Source organism: Euwallacea fornicatus, chromosome 4 (genome assembly GCF_040115645.1).
Source record: "Euwallacea fornicatus isolate EFF26 chromosome 4, ASM4011564v1, whole genome shotgun sequence".
Classification (NCBI taxonomy): Eukaryota; Metazoa; Arthropoda; class Insecta; order Coleoptera; family Curculionidae; genus Euwallacea; species Euwallacea fornicatus.
Genome location: NC_089544.1, coordinates 6,689,192 through 6,710,375, shown reverse-complemented (window position 1 = coordinate 6,710,375; position 21,184 = coordinate 6,689,192). Strand labels below are relative to the sequence as shown.

At 33.0% G+C, this 21,184-nt stretch overlaps 2 protein-coding genes across 2 annotated transcripts; one reads left to right on the top strand and one right to left on the bottom strand.

Moving 5' to 3' along the window:
• Positions 1 to 2,090: 2,090 nt before the first annotated feature.
• LOC136338896 (dynein axonemal heavy chain 2) lies at positions 2,091 to 14,002 on the bottom strand. Its single transcript, XM_066281687.1, has 21 exons — positions 13,860 to 14,002; positions 13,599 to 13,761; positions 13,069 to 13,193; positions 12,876 to 13,013; positions 12,583 to 12,773; positions 12,440 to 12,527; positions 10,725 to 10,912; positions 10,543 to 10,670; positions 10,342 to 10,486; positions 10,154 to 10,290; positions 8,661 to 8,781; positions 8,278 to 8,499; positions 8,076 to 8,222; positions 6,906 to 7,120; positions 6,558 to 6,858; positions 6,265 to 6,504; positions 6,041 to 6,211; positions 5,795 to 5,987; positions 4,160 to 4,244; positions 3,647 to 3,910; positions 2,091 to 3,594 (listed from the first exon to the last, which is right to left on the bottom strand). The coding sequence occupies exons 1-21, from the start codon at positions 13,969 to 13,971 to the stop codon at positions 3,321 to 3,323; spliced, it is 3,648 nt and encodes a 1,215-aa protein (XP_066137784.1). The 5' UTR covers positions 13,972 to 14,002; the 3' UTR covers positions 2,091 to 3,320.
• Positions 14,003 to 16,272: 2,270 nt separating this feature from the next.
• On the top strand, positions 16,273 to 21,157 carry LOC136338926 (uncharacterized). Its single transcript, XM_066281745.1, has 2 exons — positions 16,273 to 16,612; positions 19,979 to 21,157. Exons 1-2 carry the CDS (start codon positions 16,423 to 16,425, stop codon positions 20,587 to 20,589), a joined length of 801 nt encoding a protein of 266 aa, XP_066137842.1. The 5' UTR covers positions 16,273 to 16,422; the 3' UTR covers positions 20,590 to 21,157.
• The last annotated feature ends 27 nt before the right edge of the window (positions 21,158 to 21,184 follow it).

The window sequence follows — 21,184 nt, the reverse complement described above, 5'->3', positions numbered from 1 at the left end:
ATTTTTGAAACGCTTTAAACCCACACTGACTTAAAGAAGTTGAGTTGGTCAGTGGAATGTATGGTGTGGTAGTATTGGAGAATATTTAATTGGACCTTTCTTTATTCAAGGAAACTTGAATGGAGAAATGTACCGCAATTTCTTGAGTAATGATCTTCCGCAATTGTTAGAATACGTTCTACTTGCGATTATACCGGTTATGTGATATCAGCATAACGGCTGTCCAGCCAATTTTTCTAGAATGTCTCATAAGGTTCTGGATGAAATATCTCCACATCGATGGATTGGACAGAACGGTCCAATAAACTAGCTTCCTAGCCTGAACTCGCCTTATCTGACCTCATCAAATTTTTGTCTCTGGGGTTCTTTAAAGGACAAAGTTTATTCAGAAGTACCAATAACTTCAGACAACATGAAAAGGAGAATTGAAATTGCGTGTCAGTTGATAAACGAGGAGATGTTGCGCAGAATAACCAATCCTTTTCAAATAAGAGTTGAGAGATGTTTGAAGCAGGAAGGACATTCTTTTGAACATTTGCTTCCATAAGTTTCTCAAATCAGGATTTTAAATTTATTTGCCAAATTAATTTTTTTCCCATAGATATACAGGGTTTGCCATTACTCCGGCCTTGGTTCCTGCTGTCTTTGTATAAATATCAATATGAAATGTTTAGTACAGTACTCATTTATATTGGAAAGCTGCATGATTTAATAATGTTTTTGTTTATACAGAGTGTTCCGTTTTCGCTGGGCAGCATAAAGTTATAATTTTTTAAATAGCAACCCATAATTTTTTTTATGCCATTTGACGAAACCTTAATTTAGAAGGAAAATACATTAAACATTTTTTAAATTGATTGCGGCATTGCCATATTAGAGAAATTTCTTTAAAAATGCAGCATCAGGAAAAAATTATCACAAAACTGGTATTTTTTGAAATTTTGAAATTTGTTTTTGAAAAGTAGGAAATGAAAGTCAAAGGTACTTAAAAATTTTAAAACATTTTCTTAATGCACCATACTTTTTTTGTATAAGAGCACTAATTTGGAAATTTTACAAATTGTTGAAACTCGTTTTTTTTTTAAATGGTACCCATGATTTTTTTCAAGTCTTTCTAATGTAGTTTTTAATTCTCTATTAATTCGCAATAACATCTTTTCATCTAACATTTACAGTTATAGAGATATTTACAAAATTTCAATCAAATTGCAACAGGTATTATTATAATCTAACAGATTTATTCTAGTAGGCTTTGCTTCTATTTAACAAAAGCATAAATTACTTATTTCATTTAGGTGTCATATTACCTGTCACTACCTTCTAATATGGCAACGCCGCAACCAATTTAAAAAATATTTAATGTATTTTCCTTCTAAATTAAGGTTTCATCAAATGGCATAACAAAAATTATGGGTTACTATTTAAAAAATTATAACTTTATGCTGCCCAGAGAAAACGGAACACTCTGTATAAACAAAAATATTATTAAATCATGCAGCTTTCCAATATAAATTTATTTCCAAAATAAATGAGTACTGTACTAAACATTTCATATTGATATTTATACAAAGACACCAGGAACCAAGACCGGAGTAATGGCGAACCCTGTATATTTTCTTTTAATTAGGTAGAAAGAATGTTATGGGTTTTAACAGAATGGGTATTGGAAAATTTTTATAGAAAAAAATCAATAATTTAGATTATATTCAAAATTGGACAAAAATCAAGGATAACTTTGCAACAAAACGTCTAATAAAAGTTTTTTAAATAAAATATATTCATTTTTTAAAGGTTTATAAGGATCTCTAAAAAAAATACGGGGTTTCCATTTAAGAAAAAAGTTTCTCTTGCAATAATCTTAAAGTGACGTTTTGGCTAGAAGTCACTATCTTCACGACATGTTTCCTTTTTTACCGGACAACTTTTATTTGAAACTTTGTTTCATACAACGTACCATTTTTGAGTATTTTTCAATCACAGCTTTAAATGAGACATCCTGTATATGGAAGAAGCTAAATTCATACAATTGATAATGTAATATATCTAAATTATACCGTTAAGGGTAGTTGGAGTCAAATAAAACTTCGGCCTTCGGTCAAAGTTAATTATATTAGAATGGCTTTGATACATTGACTTAAACTTTTGGTCGAAGTTAATTATATCTAGAGGGTTGTTAATTAAATTGATTGATTATAGGTGATAGATAAAAAGGCAATGTTTAGGTACAACTCCCTAATCATTTGCCACAGTTCCATTATGTTTCTGTGAGAATTTAACGTAAGGTATTTTATACAAGGTTATTCGCACTATATGGCACGAAATATTGTGGCCAAAATACGAGGCTTTGAGTAAGTTTTACTTTTGGACTGTATGGGGGTCTATTATGGTTATTTTTTATAATTATTTTCACATAATACAAGGCGTGTCAGAAGTCTTAAACGTATTAAAGTTATGTTTTTTAATAGAGCATCCTGTATATTATTGTATTTTCGGATTGTCGGATCAAAAGAAGTGTGTGTTTTGACAAGGGTTAGAATACTTAAAACTTAAGGTTTTTTTAAGAAATTTGAATTTATCAAAATCTAACGTAATTTACAGTGAAGTGTAACATAAATCTTATTTTATATCCAAATCATTATGAACTTGCCATCTTGTATAGCATGTCCAAACATTAAAACTATTCAAATGAGGACTTTAAGTGGCTATAACTGGATTAATTCTAATATAACGCTATATCTTTTGATTTATGAGGAAATGTAATTTTTAATTATCCATCGAATGGCATTAGGGTGTTCATAACTAAGTGATCGCGTCTTTATAAAATAAACCAAATAAATTTTTTGCGCGATTTGGTGTTTTTTAATCAAAAGTTTTAATGCATTTATAATGTGTATAGTTGCCTATAGTATTTAGAAATATTAGATAATCCATTTAATATATCACGTTCGGCAATTTTTAAATACCAACTTTCAAAACAGGTGAATTGTAAAGTAATCGATCTCAAAATGGGCCCCCAGATTTCCGGACTTAGCTCCGCTAGATTTCTTTATGTGAGGATACACAAAAGAAATTGTCTACAAAACAACTCCACACGATATGAAAATACGCATAAGAAATGAGTTTGGAGCTGTTACCTCGCAAATATTGTCCACAATTAGCAGTGGTTTTAAAAAAAAATTTTGTAAATGTTTGGAAATGGACGGTCAACATTTCTTCATTCATTAATTTATAGAAAAAATGTCCGAGGACCTAAAAAATCAAACTTATATATATGTAATACGCGAATAATAAGGAATCACTTAATTCATATCTGAACATGTTTAGGCCATTCTGTCCTTCAAGAGCACCTTAGCGTACTCGAGCATGTGTTCGGCCTGTTGCAATATCTCGAGATAATTGGTCCATTCCGTAGGAAAATTTTTAAACTTGGCCTGCATCTCTTGTGGTAAAGGAATCGAATACTTCTCCAATGTATAGATCTGTTCGGTGATCTGTGGAAAATATTCCTCTTGGGTTACAAGCTCTTCCTTAAGTTGAGCACAAAGCTCGAGGGCCAGCTGCATATCTTCCAGATTCTCTAATTCACGACGAATCCTAGAAAAGTGCTTTAACGAAAACCGTTAACGGGATGATTTGGAATAATTACTTTTTGCCGTTCTCTTCCATATAATCGTAAATGTTGGAGAGCTTACGCTCCGTTAGATTAAAAAGGAGCATGCACATCTTGTTTTGCCACTCCATGCAGTGGTCAATGATAATCTTCTTCATCTTGGAGCAGTTGATTTCAAGAAACAGCACATTTGATACTGTTTCCTCGATCTGCACGTTATTTGACAACTCGGAGTATCTTCCGATATTCGTGTCAAATAACGCGGCACTCGGATCTTTGCCTTCATAGTGCTCCATGAACCTATTTAGATGCCCTTAAATTCAGTATACTTCTTCACAAATTTTGTCTCAGGACAGTGACACACAAAAAAATTAGATGAGTTAACTCGAATGTTCGAAATATGTCTCATTTATTCTGAATTTTCGGATTATGCCAATGGAATCCGGAATTTTCTTAAACAACTTTACTCGCGCGGGTATTTGGATGTTTTGTGAATAAAAATTTCTGTAATTTATTTCTCTAGCTTGTCACCTCTTAGGTTAGACTCACTTGTCTTTGTCCACCTCCCAAAGGTCACGGAATGGTTCCCACACTTTGACGTATCCTTTTATCTTCTGTACTGCTGCTTTCATCTCTGCAAATCCGGTAAAATTTATATGCATTAATAATTCCCCGTATGAACTTTTGAAAATCATTACTGGATTGTTCTAAATGACTTTAAAAAAAATTAAATACAGGGTATTCCATTAACAATTTACTTCCAAATAATTTCTTAATTTTTGACATTAGAAAAGAGGTTCAAACGGGAATGCCCTTTTATCTTAGGAATAAAACTTAAAAGTAGCTTCGTCGCCTTCCCCTGAACGTGACATAAATTTCTTTAAAAAGAATCTCCGAATTTTTATGGCATTTTTCGATTTCTCGTTATATTTTAAGGTAAATTCGTGTAAGTTGTCTTATACATAAAATTTACAGTTTTCGAGTTATATCGGAAAATTTGAAAATTTAAAAGCTGCAAGGTTTCATGGAAATAGGTGTTGTTCACTAACGGCTACCAATTTTAGAATCGGCTTTTTAGGGTTTTTATGACCAAGAAAAAAAATTATTAAGCCACGTTTTGAGACGTTTAGTTTCAGAAAAAATTTTCCATGACCTTCGAAATACATCTTCGAATTTGTATAATTTGGAACATCAATGACTTATTTACTTTAAATAGAATGTTTCAATTTTCTCGATGGCATCATGTTGAAAATTAAAAAATCTACAACTTTTATTAACATGACCCTAACCTCAAAACCCAGCCATTTCTAACTTACCGAAAATTGTCCCCTTTTGCGGATCAATTCTAAATGTTACTGATGATGATGCCATGAATCACGTCAGTAAATTTTGATATTTGATAAAAGAAAGAAAAAGGACGTTGATTTGTAAACTTTTATAATACTCTTCTTGTAAAGTTTTTATTTATCAAAATGGCTCGCAATATCGTTTAGTCCCAAAAAGAGAAAAAAGATATGTTTCAAATTTATTTTAACTTTGATAAACAGCTAAAAAAAGTAAGTATATCGCGAAAGATTTCCTTATCGTTTTATACCTAATTTTTTTCATTTTTAACACGATGCTATCGAAAAAATGAGGACATTCCATTTAAAATACACAAGTCATTATATTTAAAATCATGCAAATTCAAATACGTATTTCAAAGATTGTGAAAGACTTTTTTCTGATTAAAATACGTGAATACGTAGCTTATTAAGTCTTCTCTTAATCGCAAACAGCGATTTCCGTGCGACCTTGTAGCCGTCAAAATTTTGAATTTTCTTAAATTAACTCAAAAATCGTAAATTTTAAAAATAATACACCTTACATAAAATGAAAAATCTAAAAATGTTTTACAAATTGTGTCGTGCTATGTAAAATAAGAAATTTTATGTTAGTTGCAGGGGAGGGCAATGATGCTATTTTTAAGTTGCGCCACTACGGATGAAAAGACGTCCTCGTTTAAATCTCTTTTTATCTAACGTTAAGAATAAAGAAATTAGACGAAGGTCAATTATTAATGGGACACCCTGTATAAAAAAATAAAATTAAAAACATAAAAAGTGTAAATATAATAAAAAAATATTCATTACATTTTCTCAATTCTCGATGTACCAAAAACCAATAAAATGTAATTAATATTACCCTGATTCAGTTTCATTTGCATTTGCTTGCAATCATTATCATTCCGAATCAGCTCGGCATAGGAGATGTAACTGGTGTCTGCAACATGAAATTTTTCGTTTATACGCGGTAGAGCCTTGAAGGCTTCCACTAAGGTGTTTTGGATATTCGATATAACCAGGGTCACATTTACGAGCGTGGGCTCAAAGTTAATCTAAACGAACATGCTTGATTAACTCTAAAGTCTTCAGCATTGTTTATTACAACCTTATTTCCATCCAAATTAACCTCCAGCTGAATTAAGGGATTGGGGTCAGTAGTTCCATTGCCGTGTAAAGCCTCAAACATGGACTGCAACGAATTTTTGCAACAAATCTTCAGAGCTTCCTCCACAAGCTTATCAAAGTTGTTGATGTATCGCCCCCACTGATTGGCTATCTAAGACAATGAAACATTAAATCATCCGTACTAGTTCCAAGTCTTAAACTCACAGCTCCCATCACCCCCTGAAATCCCTCAAAAACTACCATCAGGAACTCGATAATTTTGTGATAATAATCAATCAAAACTACTAAAGTTTTATTTATTTTTCGACTGAAACCGTCTACTAAGTCTTGTAGCTTCATTGCTGTGTATCCCGTGAGGTGGATGAGAGGAGTATGACAGATTTTCTCGCAAATGAGGACGATGTGGAGGTTGCACTGTTTATAGTCATCAATGAATTCTTGTAACTAGTAAAAGAAATGCTATGTAATGGCGTTGGCCTTCATGTATGTTTTCAAACCTCAGTGGTGCTGTTACTGCACTCAGCGATATATTCGTCTTCAATATCAGTTTCCCAAGTGAGTTTGGAAAAGCCCGGCGAAATTTTCTTCTCCACATTACCAATCAGCGGCTTGAAGAGCATTCGTTCCTCGTCTGATAATGAAGACACAATTTTGTTATAGTCCAGGACTACATCTAGGACGCATTCGTAAATGAAGTTAATGCTGTCCGCCCTTGGGTAGATCGATTTCACGTGGGTGGGGATTTCGTAATTTAGGGCGTCCCAGAACTTGGCCTCTTTGAATATGTTCAAGAGAGATCTGCACTGATTAATTTCTAACTGCTTCATAAATATTTATAGTATCACCTGTCGATATTGCACTCCAGCAGGCCCGGCTTGGAAATGCTCTTACATATAAGAGAGCGTTGCAAAGGGAAATTGAGGTCCTCCCCTATGCTGTCGACCCATTCCCGATACAAGCTAATGATATTGTTATCAATTGATATTATCAGTTGTTTGTACTGTGCAAAAATCTGTTTAGAAATACTGCAAGGAAGCATCCATCCGGCATCATCAAACATCTACACCAAATAACAAACTTGTAGATCTTTCGTAGCAGCGTGTCTAAGGTAAGGATAATGTTCAGCACGGGATCTTATAAACAGTAAGAGACACAAACTTGGTTAAATAGAAGAAAATTTCCTCAATCAAGAACGTAATTGCACGACGCAAAAAGATCTACGAAACTACTTTTAGCTATTTTGAAAAATCTAAATTTTCGACTTTATTATTTATTTTTTTCCTGAATTATGGTAAAAGATTGATGAAACTAAAACCCCTTTTCCGTTGCAATTTTTATAAGTTTCAATATCACAGTCGGGGTTTCATTCCATGACGTTTTGTTTGTCAACAATGATCATCAACTTTTTCACTAAATATATACAGCTCTGACAAGTTTTTTCATCATGAGTCATCGCGGGGACGTTAAAGTCTTAGAGCTAGTGATGAGGAAAGGCGAAGAACACTTTGTAAATGGTTGACAAAACATCGTACAATAAAAAAATAATAATACAAATACAGGGTGAGCCAATATCTTATTTAGATAATTCTAATTTAGATTCTACATCCAAAAATACGAAAAACTTTTCTATAAATATAGGTTTTGAAATAATTCATTACTGAAAGAGCAGGCGTTAAGGTTTCAAAACAGTTCTAAATCTATGCTTTACGGTTCTTAGAAATTATTCGAATTAGAACAGAGTTCTTAGAATTTTCTGTTATATCTGCATATAATGGCACAATAGTAAATTTTGATAACTTAGTTTTTAAGGAATATTTAACACATAAGTTCCACTAAGAATATGCACAGATGTCACTCGGGACTTTTTTGGCCAGTTCGTTCTCCAGACATTACCCCATCAGATTTTTTTTCTTTTAATTGAACCAAGTTTGTATCTACTTCTATTATAGTTTACTAAATCCTCCTACTGCACATCCTTATCTTAATTTCAATCTATACTGTATTACTTTTCAGACCTTTTTAAGTAAAACAAGTCTCTGCTTCTTCATTTTCAGCATTTGTGCCCTGCCTGCATAATATGGCAACGTGGTTGGATACATTTCGACTTCAATTTGAATGTCTTGTTTCGTGTCTAAGATCTCATTCTGGAACATTTTGTATACCTAAAAAGAGAGTTGGTACCGTTATTAGGAGGTCATCAACAGTTTTTGTACTTGCTTGTAAAGTCTTTCTGTCAAACAATGGAAGCAATGTTGCTCTTTTTGTGTAATTATACAGGGCGGCCAACGATTCGATTCCCTCCTCCACGTTGGCAATCTCGTCGAAGACTGCGTTGGTTAAGTTCTCCACCACCACTTCGATGTCTTTCATTCGAGTGTGGAATTTCCGTATGTCGTCGTACCATTCTGCTTGTTGCACATCCAAAATTCGGTGTTTTACCTTTTAAAAACGATGTATTTACAATAATTAAAGAGCATAGTCAAGAACTTTTTCATCATGAAAAAAATGATTCCGAATCTCAATTTATCATTATTTAAGGACCACGAAATCACCATGAATTGTAAACTGCAAATACTTAGTATTTCATACCGTTAACTTACCATTTCAATGTCGTCTAAACTTTCATTGAACATCTTCTCAATTTTGTCCACCCATGTTTCGAACTGTTGCCCTTTCGAAGTACCAAACAATGGTTTCGGAATCTCTTCTGTTTCATCGTGCCTAATTAGTGCAATATAAGAATTTCACGCACTATTACAAATGATATCCATAAAGCGACAACTAAATAATATAATAATTAAAATTATAATTATATATGTTACCAATTTCGTAACCGACCTATTGGTTGAAATAATGCTACCTCTTTGATAGTAATTGGTGTTGTAGAAACGCTTTAACTATTAAGGAATCAAATAGACGCTTTAGCAGGAACTCTGCTGCTCATTACCAGCAATTATATAAGGATATTTAAATTTTTTTAGTCTTCCTATCGTCTGTCATGTCCTCTATTTTTATACTTCTCTCTTTTTTGAGTCTTGAGCACATTCTCTGCAGTTGACTTGTCATCATCCCCAGATGATGAACCTACGTTTGGCAATCCTCCGATACATCACCCCGTGGAAACCGCGATTCTCGTTAAAGTCAAATACTATCGCTTCATAACATCCATGAAATTCTCTCGTACAGTACTTGAGACCAGAAGAATGCACATTTTTTTCTCTGTATAATTACAGTACCCCCAGAAAGCACTACCGCAAAAAGTATAACACAAACCATATTCTTCAAGTCCCAGATGGTCTAAACTGTGAGAAGTGATTCGAGATAGATGGAAGTTTGACAGCGACAAATGGCTAAGTATTGCTGGGTACGTTGGTAGAGATGGAACTCTGCGAATTACCAAAAGTTTCATAAAAAGATGCATCGAGATTTGATGGAAAAACACATCTGTTCGATTTACTATAGTGAGGGTATCGAATTATGCAAATTGTATTTGAGGGGGTTGCTCGTTTTAGACGTTGATTTGGTAGAAATCCTCTCTTGGAGAAATGGTTGCAGGGAATTCAAATTACCTGGGGTTTACATCAATATTCTGGCTAGTTTAGATCAGTTCAGGGGTTCGACCCATCTTTTTGTGTGTCAAATGCTGCTGTTCAATTTTATTCACCAATCTCAATAGAAGTATGTAGAACGAATTTTTTTTCCTGGTTGCTGAAGGGATTACGAAAACTAACAGGGTTAAGTACATCTATTGAAATAATTTAGTATTTCTGACTTTATTATGTGCTAATTTGATGCTTTTTTCATTATCTGAGACAGATTAAAATTAAACCTGAAAAACAAATTTGAAGAAGTGGATAAATAGATGTTACTGATAATATTTTTTTTTAGTTTTGCAGTTCAGATTAAATCCTATGAGGGTATAATTACCACCGGTGCTAACCAACTTTTATTATAAAGGGAAAGACTCCAAGCCTTTCCCTTTGATTCTTTTTGCAATTTTTTTCCTGTGAGCAACGGTGTACTCAAAGACGATATTTTCAAATCGAAACTGGAAATATCAATGAAATCAAGTTAAGTCGTTTGAAAAACTTACCTTCCAAACACTATCATGCCCTGGCAAATCTCAATCATATCCTTGCATCTCTGGATATAGCAATCTACGTGGTTAAATATAGGGGCTTTATCCAGATTCCAGGAGATTTCCCCGAATTTATTATGACAATTTGAAACCTAAACTACAGCATTTTTAACGCTTTTTAATAGTGTTTTTTTTAATCGTACCATGACATACGTCTTGATATAGTCCGTGAGGCACTGAATGGAAAATTCGAACATCTTGATTGCATTCCTCGACTGCTTTTTTATAAAAATCACATCAATGTCTATGAAGTGCTTGCACTGACGTATAATTTGATTGCTCAAAGCTCTAAAATGAATTCTGCAACGGTCTAATTAAACATTACATCCGGAATAGTTCATTACCTGCATATAACACTAATCCTCTTCTTTGTGTTATAATAAGGACTATTCATCCAAATGTATCGAATGAGATTCAAAATTTTTGGAAATAACGTTGGAAAGTCTGCCGGATGCTTCAGGATTGCCAATTTCTGTTTTTTTTTTCTTTTAGAAGAAAAAATTACTTTCAAAAGCAAATATCTGACCTCACAAGGATCGACTAGTATATTAAGATACTCAATGTTCGATTTTGCCTCTTCCACGTTGTGAATAATTTCCTCGGCAAGGGCTCTAAACTGTTTCACGTATGAGGATTGTACAGCAGACAAGATATTGCACAAATGTTTTATAATTTCGTTTTCTAGTTGATAATTCAAGCCCAAAAGGTTTTCATCTAAAATATACAGAATGGTTCACGTAAGCTAGTCGACTGTCTTATACCAACAATTGCTAGGTTTAAACAAAAAGTTTAATATAAAAGTTGTTAAGTTTTCATGAATTTTTATTTTTTTGTATTTATAAATTTACAGATTAGTCCAGAAAACAGTATTCTAACAAAAATATATTTTTTTAAGTGGAATACCCTATATTTTGTTATGAACATTAATTCTACTTGTAATTATAAGTATTTATTGTTCTTACAAAATATGAACATTTTTTAGCAATTTTTGACTTAATTTAATTTATAGTAAAGAGTGAAAGAAAAATAAGCCTTTTCAAATTGTCTATAAATTCATGTAGTATTAATTGAATCGTTTAAAAACTTGTCCAGTTAAAAGCAAAAGATCTAGAGTATGTTAGTAATTAATAAAATATATTTTTAATTTTCTAGGAAATTTACACAGAGTGTAAAAAAATATCAAACCTTTTCACATTTCAAGTGCCTCAAATTCGATTTTTGAATGAGACTCTTGTATTTTTTTTCGAAATAGAATTATTCTTTTCGTTCATTTTCAAATGTATAAAATTTATTATGTATCTAAACTGAAGAGATCTTACATACTTAGCTGATTAAATATTATTAATTCCCATTTTTTCTATTTTTATTACTAAGTACGTTACCATTAAATTTATTTATAATTATAGAATTCTAACGTATAGAAATCGTTCTAAATTAAAAATCAAACTAATTATAGCAAATTTTCCACACAACGACCTTTAGTTGCTAGGCATGTGGTATACAGAATATCTGGTGATAAAATTTACAGCAAATACCTCACAACCCTGTAAGAATTTTAAAGAAAGTTTTAATAGAAACATGTGGGATTATGTTGGGATTACAAATGTAAGTGGTAATAAAATATATAGGATGATGTATAAAGCTATGATGAAACAAACTTGGAATTTTTTCAATGGTACACGCTGTATATTTTCGCATATTGGGTTCTTACTTAAAATCTAGACACATTTGATATAACAAATTAAAAGTATACTCTAGTAGAACGATTCTTTGTTTTTAACTAGAAAAGTTTTCAAACAATTCAATTAATACTTCGTGAATTTATAGACAATTTTAAAAATTTATTGTTCCTTTGTTTTTTACTTTAAATTGAATAAACTCAAAAATTGCAGAAACATTTTCATATTTTTCAATAACAAAAAATACTTATAGATGAAAGCAGAATTAGTATCCATAACTAAATATAAGGTCTTCCATTTAAAAAAATGTATTTTTGTTGTGTCATAGTTTTTTAGACCGCTCTGTAACTTCGAAAATATTTTAAAAATAAAAACTTCTAAAAAACTGAATATTTTTTTTCTAAACCTAACAGTTTTTGAGGTAAAGTATTGGACGATGTTACTTAGACCACCCTGTACATAGAAATAATTGTTTCAAACAGCCTCGTTCAAGTTCACAGAGGTTTTGTCCTCTGTGAAGAAAACTTATTTCGTAATCTCCTGCTGAGGAGACAGAACTTACGTCTATTTCTCCAGAAATTATACTCATCTATGGGGCCCTTCATATTCTCCAAAGCGCCCTGCTCCTGATCCTGCAGCCCCACTCTAACCTATTAACGAAAATAGAGGCAAAAGCATGCTATAACTAAATCTTTTAAAACTAACTTGCTTGGTCCAATAAACCACAACACTCTCCATACTTTTCACAAACTCCTTATCCTCACTGGCAACTTCTATTGGTATGTTCCCAACAACTCGTGGCACGTATAAAACAGTGAGGCCATGGAGTTTATAGTGCATATCAGTTAGTTTTGTTAAGAACATGTGAAGCGAATGATTGAAATCATTTTTCACACCTAAATCACATGCGTTCAAGTTAGTTCAAGTTAAGGTCAAGATTTCGGCGTATACACGGAAGAGTCACATTATAAGATGTTGTGTCCGAAAGACCAACTTACTGTCCGGCCAATTTTGTGATTGCAGTAGCACTGGTGCATAGACATTTTCAATCACGTGTAGAAGGGAACCTTCGATAGATCCATTGATGGTGCCGAAGATGATCTCGTCATGGAAGCCCTGGATGCTAAAGGCCTTTCCTTATGTGTTGAAAGGGTTAGAAGGGCAATCGAATTTTTTCAATAATTTTATTACCGGGATGCCTTAGAAAGTAAGTGGCATCGATTACCGACACAGAAGGGGCGAATGTGTCACACGTCAGTTCTTCACCATCGAAAAATACCATCAGCAATGGTTCAGATACAGTTGTAAGCCAATATCTAGGGAGAACAACCTGAACTCATTGAAAACTCGGTTTGGTACTACATGGGATGCTATAAATTCTCAAGAATGTGTGGGGATTTGCAATTCAATAAAATTTTTTCAAATATTCAATATGCAAATGTTATAGAGGAAAATGTTTTTTTATGTTGGAATTATATTATTTAAACCATATTTTGGACATATTTGGATGATCCTTAATTTTTTAAAACGTCTTTTAAGAAACGAAGTTCGATCAATTCGGTTATTCACGAATAACTCGGGAAATATCAGAGTTTTTTCCAATATTATAGCAGGCTCTAAATGAGTATTAAATTGTGTGATACCGAATCTCCAAAATTAACATCAACGAATTTCTTATGACTACCAACAGTGGTACAATTTTGGACCTTAGTTTTCTTCACCTTATCATCTGCTCACACTCTGGCGTCCAATCATCTGCTCTGAGGTCATAAAGAATGGTCAAATCTTTAACAAAGACTACGAGTTGCACCAATTCGTCCTCGTCATATTTGTCTTCCGAAATGATATTTTCCACATCTGGTGTTTGAATCTTGATACCTTTTTCTATAATTATTATCAAAGTAATTCGCAATGAAATGTGTAAAATAGAGGTTTGAAAGTAAGTTCTTGAGCCTCGTCTTACCATAAAAATTGATTGTTACCTTCAGATTTATCAGAAGAAAATAGCGAGTCTTTCTCTTGTTCATCCTGATGGCTTTTGTCAAACATTTCTTGACTTGAAGGGCCGATTTTACCTTCTGCACTTATAGACATTTTTAGACCTACATAAATATTTAAGAAATATAACATGAGATTTCAGAAATCGAGCTTAATTTAATTTTGATGGATCAATAGTAATGTTCCCTTGGCAACTACACCCTGCATTCGATTCTTCAATAACCAATTTATCACCTTATACTTTGTTGTAGTTTTAGAGAACACAGAAATGAGGAATATAAAGAACAAACAGGAAGAAGAAGCAAAAATAAGTCCGGAATTGGAGACGAACTCACAATACGTGTTTAGGACTACAATAATTCTTTATTAAACGGATAAACAAGTCAGCTGAAGCAAGAAGAATTGCTTCAGAACGACGCCACTGGTATCTAGAACTTTCTCTAGCTCAGTCCTCACGAATTCATTTCAGCTAACAAGACATCTTAGGGCTTCTCTGAAATATGTTAGAGCTTTACTTGAAAAGTGCATAACGTCAGATTCTTGCAATATCCCAGGTCCTAGTTTGTCCTAGAAGGTTAAACTTGGTAACGCAAACTTGGACTCCTCACGAAGGAGCTTTATGCAAGACAATAATGGGGTGGGTTAGGACACGTTCTAACACAGATTGGAACCTTACTAGAATAATACACAACTTTGCATTCATGCGATATTCTATGATAGAGTTTTCCCTTTGGAAATTAATTTAATACCTAAGAAGTTATTTCGGGTATGAATATAGCAGGATATCTTAATGCTTACTATGATCAACATTTAAGCCCCAGAAGAAGACTAGCAGAACGTCGGAGTCGTGCAATAATTGACCATTTATTTCCCATGTAAGGGTAAATTCAACCGTTCAAGGAGGCAAATTTATGCTCTATTATACTCATTCTTTTGCAATTTCGGGGTTTATCTATCGCATGTTAACATTTCTTCAGAGATTATACTTGCGGAGTATCTGAGGAGGTTTCTGCTATCGCTTAAATTCTCACTGAAAAGGCGCACATCTGATTCATGCCATATTCTACTTTTATGTTCCAAAATTATCACTTTTTGGCCAATCTCAGAATACATTAGTTATTCTTATTAATATATTTATTTGAATAAAAAGGCGATTTGTAAATGCCAAAAATTGTTTTTATGATTTCAGTAAAACTTATTTAAAAAAAATATGTTATTTTGTTGCTTAGTATTCACTAAAAGTATTCGTTCATAAATTATAATTATTCCTGTAGAGTTATTCCAAAAATATACTGACAAACGTTGAGGGGTGGTGGGCCATACCAATACAAGTTTTTTCTTTATTAAACATATAACTGCAAAAACGCCGTTAAGGCTGTAGCGAAAATAAAACATTTTAAGTTATGTATATCAAATAACTAAGCTAATTCTTGAATTTGTTGGACACCATTGTCTCTCCTTGGGCATTTTTTGTTTGAACTACATTTGTTGTTGAGAAACCCAAACATTTCTTTGTCTTAATTGGACATTTCAAAAATGGAAATTTTAAAACCGTAGTAGGTATTATTTGTACAATATGATCATACAAATGGCATAGTTACATTTATTTTATCGATTTTCGAATCAAAATTTGTATTAAAAATTAACGTTAATTGTTCATTTGAAGGACTTCCTGATATATGCCGATGAATTGGAAGAGCAGGTCCTGTGGCCTGGCATACATATTTTCCGGATCTCAACCCTATGGATTTGTTCCTTTGAAGTCATCTCAAATCTCTGTTCTACGAAACGCCTATTCGTGATTAGAAAGATCTCTTAACAAGAACAATGGCCAGTTGCATACATCCAGCTAGAAGCTATTTTCGGAATATTCCATAAGGTCCGCAGGTCAGTGAACCGACGCTGCGATCTCAGTATTGAAGAAAATTTTCAATATTTTTAAGAATTATTGCAAAATATTGTTTATTTATCGTTAAAATAACGTCCAATACGAATAAAAAACGAATATAATGACTAAAAGCATATTGTCGTTTTTTTTCAAACAACTTATGTATTTACGGGCATATGTTTATTTCAGAAAAAATGTTTGTATTGATGTCTCCCACCACCTCTTAAAGTTTGTCGATATATTTTCGGGACACTCCGTATAGAAATCCAACACATCTTTTTTGGACAACTTTTTATGGGAATGTTCATTGTTATCACACATTATCACTATGCTGAAAATGATAATGTGCATATTATTACGGATTATTATCATGCCAGATCATCGCATATTTTCACAGGGAATTTCCATAAATAGAAAAAATCTGGCAACACTGACCATATTTATCTAATTATCGGGGGAACTGGCACACCCGCTGTATCCCGTCGCCCGTCTCCTACCGCACGCTGCTGTTATTGAACCGCGTGCCGCTAAACCAAGCAGTCGGTTAAAATAAGTAAAATATCCACATAAAACGATTGAATCCATTGTTAAATTATTCCGATCTAAGTGTTCTACTGTAATAAATTGACTTTAATTTGTGCACTTTTGCAAAAAAAGATATGGGCGACGGTATAGAGTTCTACGACAGCACTCGGCTGATTTCGGAAGTGCAAAAAAGACCAGCAATATACGATAAGAATTCGATTGAATACAAAGACAGGACAATAAGGGACAGAACGTGGAAAGCAGTTTGTGAGGCTATAATTCCAAATTGGTCGGTTCAAGATGAAAAAAATAAATCTAGGACAGGTCAGGCAAACTACGTTATAATGGGAGCCATCCAGTCACAATGTGACGGTTTTTATTTTTTACATGATTTTATCATTTACTCAATTTGTACATATCACTTTAAAAAAATATTCTATATTACGAACATGTCACAATAACCTCCGGTTGCAGTCTCTGTCCATAAAATTCTCGAAATAATTTACATAGAACGAAAATCAGAAAAATCATGTTTTTCTACTACCGTGATTAATTGGCACTTTCCCTCACGTAATTGCGTGGAAAATTAGTATTCCCCAGAAAAATAACAAGATACTCCCGCTGTATTTTGGAGCTCTAGGTGTTGTCTTATTTTCCTTATTCTCTATCTTTCTCATCAAGCTCTGTTATCTTTCTCGTACTAAATAGAGAAATGAAATATTTATAATAGAGTAATTTTAATTGTTTAGTGAAAATAAAAGCAATTTTCTAAATCTATTTTTAACGTTTTTAAAGTAATAAAAAAAACCTTTTTGGATTATTTTCATATTTATCAAGTTCTTTTATCTTTCTCGTGGCAGCATGGATCATTAAATTAATATTCAATTAATATTAAAATCGGTCGGAGAGAGAGAAAAAGGATAAAACTGATAAATAAAGCGCGGATTTCTAGCTTATTTGCTATACAATAATTTTTATGGCAAAGTTATAGTTTGCACTTTGGATCTTTGCATATGTATCGTATTAGATAGCACGTACGTATCTAGGATGTGTGAGGGAAACGTAATATTCAAATAAAAAAGACAGAGATGTAATATGCATGTCTTCTACAGACTAGACTAACGGGTCTGAATTGATAAAAGGAGCGTATACACATTGAATAAAGATAGTGGTATAAACATATATCTTTGAGTTATGTGTTAAATCTTCAACACGGTCGGAGTCGTGACAATATATGTTAATGATTTCACCGCGTTCCGTATAATTTTAAACAGTCGTGGTGGTTTTGATTTTATTTTTCTGATGTTTAGTTCATAGATTAATAGTCCTTGATCTTATCATTCCTTACCTGCCTTTGTTATACCAGCTTTTTTTAAATTTAAACCCAAAAACATAAAATTTTTGATACATCATCTGTCATGTTTTATGTTGATTTTGAATTGATTTGACGGATACTGTTCGTATGTATGGCACACATGCAAAAATCCAAACTACAAACAATATTTCGAATGCATGTATAGAGAAGTAGTAGCAACTTCAATATACAGAATGATTCAAAATTAAGTGCAGTAAGAGAGTATTTTAAAAGTTAAAATAAAACTGTTTTTTCCTATCAACAATTACCGATTAAATTTCGTGAAAGTTTGCAGGCCCTTGGTTTTTAGGCGTTCTATTATTTTTTTCTTTCAAAAAGTATGTAAACTTAATTTCAAAAGAGTTTGGAGGAGGGTGGACACTTTACATAGCCCATATTATATATTTTCATCCAGAAACTCTAAATTTAACTATGGTCACCTAAAAGACCCTGAAAAAATCTAAAATTTTAATATATTCCGTCTTTTTGATATATTTAACCGTTTGTAAGAAAATCGTTGTTGCACGAAAGGATCGCATTTGTGAGCTGTGACCGCTGCGACTCCTAATATTTTCACTTATTTACCACTGAAATTAGGTTTTCTTTATTTTTAAAGCAAAAATTGAATAGAGCGCCTAAAAACAAGGGCTTGAACATTTTCATGAAATTTGAGCGATAACTGTGGTCGCAATTTGATATGATCGGAACTTGGATTTTTTCACCCAATTTTTCATGACCCCAGTTCCAAAGGGGAACATTTTAAAATTCAGATTTATAGGAAAACAGTCTTATAGAATGTCCTCTTAAAATATTTGCACTCAATTTCAAATCACCCTATATTAAATTGTACATCCTGTATATTATTGCTTTTTTAGGTTTTCTATTTCCGTTTGATCACGTCTGCTTAATAATTCCGATATCTATCTCCAGTTTTCTTGAATTGTTAATGAATGTTCTTATACTCTTTTTAAAAATGTGTCTCTAAGACAAATCCCTATTACAACGTAATCTGAATTGTACATTGAATACAAAAAGCAGAATTGTTGGAGACTTTTTCTGAAAGGTCCACGAACTGGCCCCATATTGAAAAAGCAGATCTACCTTATACAGAGTTGCTCATATTAACACTTTTACGGATAGACACTAAGCTTGTCTAAATTACGTTTTTTAAGTAGAACATCCAATATATTAACAAATGTTTTGAAAAGCAATAAATTTTCTTTAAAATTACGTGTCGTGTTCCTATACTTAAACCATCATATTTATTTAATAGAGGCTCTATTTTCTCTAAATTGAGGACTATTTCGATATTTTTGCTTTGGAACGGCTTGAGTTGTGAGAACAATTGAATATTTGTTTGCACGTTTACGTCATATCCAAGATGTCGAGACCACATTAAAAATCATGGTCGAGTTGCAATATCTGAGTTGAGGCTGAAAAACTCAGTTGCTCGGACACAGGGCAGTGATGAAAATATAAAATTAAGTTTTATGACCACCTCATAAAAAACTGTGTTATCCAACATTGTTATGGGGCATTCGGCATTTTTATTTCATTTTCATTTTTGATAGACCGTGTATATAAATGGTCTTAAACAAGTTATGACACTTTCTATCTAGTATATAGTTAATAAAGTCGAAAACACTATTCTAGGAATTTTTCGAGAATCTGTTCTAGGCATACGATAAAATACGGTTAATTCACTAGTGCCTCAATGTCAACTTATCCGGTACTACATATTTTATTTCGTTTAATGTAATTAGCGATAATATATACATTGGTAAAAATCTCAAAATAACCGCCACTTTATATACAGAATGTCTCAAAAAAAAACGGACGAAGCCATAACTTAGTTTTATGTGAATGGATTTTGATGAATTGAACATAAAATAAAATAATATTATTCAAGCTATTTAGTGAAGTCCAAGTGGACTTTTTAATTGAGTTAAAGCTTCGCTTGTTATTTTTAGACACTCTGTATAAGTCAATAGTTTTTTGCTTTGACGCGCAATAATTTTTGGTATCTTCATCAGGCTACTAATATTTTAATTAATATAGTTATGTCATTTAAAAAACGTTCGTTTTTTTTCAAATCCTTTTTTAGCAACGATGATATTATCTTCCCGTCATCCTTCGACGATCTACTTTCGAACAGCACAAACATTAGCATCCTCATGAAAATAACAAAAATTTTCGAAAATTTGAGAGCCCTTATTAAGAATTTTTTCCTACCATAACCGAGAATCCAAGATTTCTTACTTTCTGGTTTAACTAGTTGGTCAAGACAATCTTGCTGCTTCTGCCAGCAAACTTTCTTACCATCTTATTTGTTTTAGCTCGTGAGGTCCAGCGAAAATGGAAAAATATCCGAGATTGCTTCAGAAAAGAACTAAATAATGACAAGAAATGTGAGGAAGGCTTCGGAAAACGAAAGCGACGCAAATACATATTTTACGACCACCTGCTGTTCTTAGTACCTTACATGCAACCCATGGAAAAAAAGGATGAGTCGGACTCACTGAAGCAGTATTCATCAGGGGACGATTGCGAAGATCGAGGCGAGGATACCAATGAAGAATGCAGCAATGAGGGCGAAAAAGCAAGGGCGATCCGCTGGACACACGGAGCGCAGCAGCATCCAGTATATTTGTATAAAGATCCTTCAGACATTGAAGCATCAGCGGCCCATGAAAGCACTAATCAGGACCCCGATGAAGACAAATATTTTTTGTTATCACTACTTCCTACCATGCGAAACTTATCTCCTGATCAAAAATTTGCTGCAAAAATTGAATTTTTACAAGTACTGCGGACTTTGTTATGCCCACCTTGTGAAATCACTGGAATTTCATCGGCAGCCAGTGCATCGGATCACACCAGCAGCCAGGAACCCCACACCAACTTCCACACGCAAATCCCAAAAGAAGAGAAAGATAGCGACATATAAAATCTAAACAATTTAAGATCAGGATTTACTCAGTTACATATTTTTAGGATCAGTAGATCAAAGTCCCAGCCTGGAAAATGCTTTCATAGAAATAAAGAAATGGTAAAATCATCTGCCTGCATTCCATCGTTCCTGTTTCTACAGAATTAACCTCTGGATAAAGTTAACAGGACATTGATTTTCAGCTCTTAAAATACTGATTATGCTTGTGCCAGTTAATTGATGTTATCTGCGATCGTACAGAATCTCTGTTTATTATAAGTGTAGCATAAACTCAAACAAAATATTTAATATTTCCTAATTTTTTAGTTAATTACGTGTAATTAGGAATTGCAACAATACATGTTGCTTGAAGAAATCTTTTTAAACAACTTGTGAAAATCATGACCCCTGATCATTACCATCTATTCTGGCAACATACAAAAAACCAATTGGGTTTTCCCCGAACGTGCACTCCGGAATATACAAGGTGTTTTGAATTGTAATGTCGAAATGAAATTTGTTTAGTATATTGATGAATCTAGTTCCCAAACCCTCTGGTGTGAAGAATATATTTTTCCGACAGTAATTAATTTGTAGTTTATTAAATGTGAAT

Coding starts and splice junctions, on each gene's coding strand:
- LOC136338896 (XM_066281687.1), bottom strand. CDS start 13,971: ATGTCTATAAGTGCAGAAGGTAAAATCGGCCCTTCAAGTCAAGAAATG. Junction 8,223..8,277: donor TTGACAGAAAGACTTTACAA/GCAAGTACAAAA, acceptor CTCTCTTTTTAG/GTATACAAAATGTTCCAGAA. Junction 6,505..6,557: donor GCAGTAACAGCACCACTGAG/GTTTGAAAACAT, acceptor TTCTTTTACTAG/TTACAAGAATTCATTGATGA.
- LOC136338926 (XM_066281745.1), top strand. CDS start 16,423: ATGGGCGACGGTATAGAGTTCTACGACAGCACTCGGCTGATTTCGGAA. Junction 16,613..19,978: donor AAAAAATAAATCTAGGACAG/GTCAGGCAAACT, acceptor TATTTGTTTTAG/CTCGTGAGGTCCAGCGAAAA.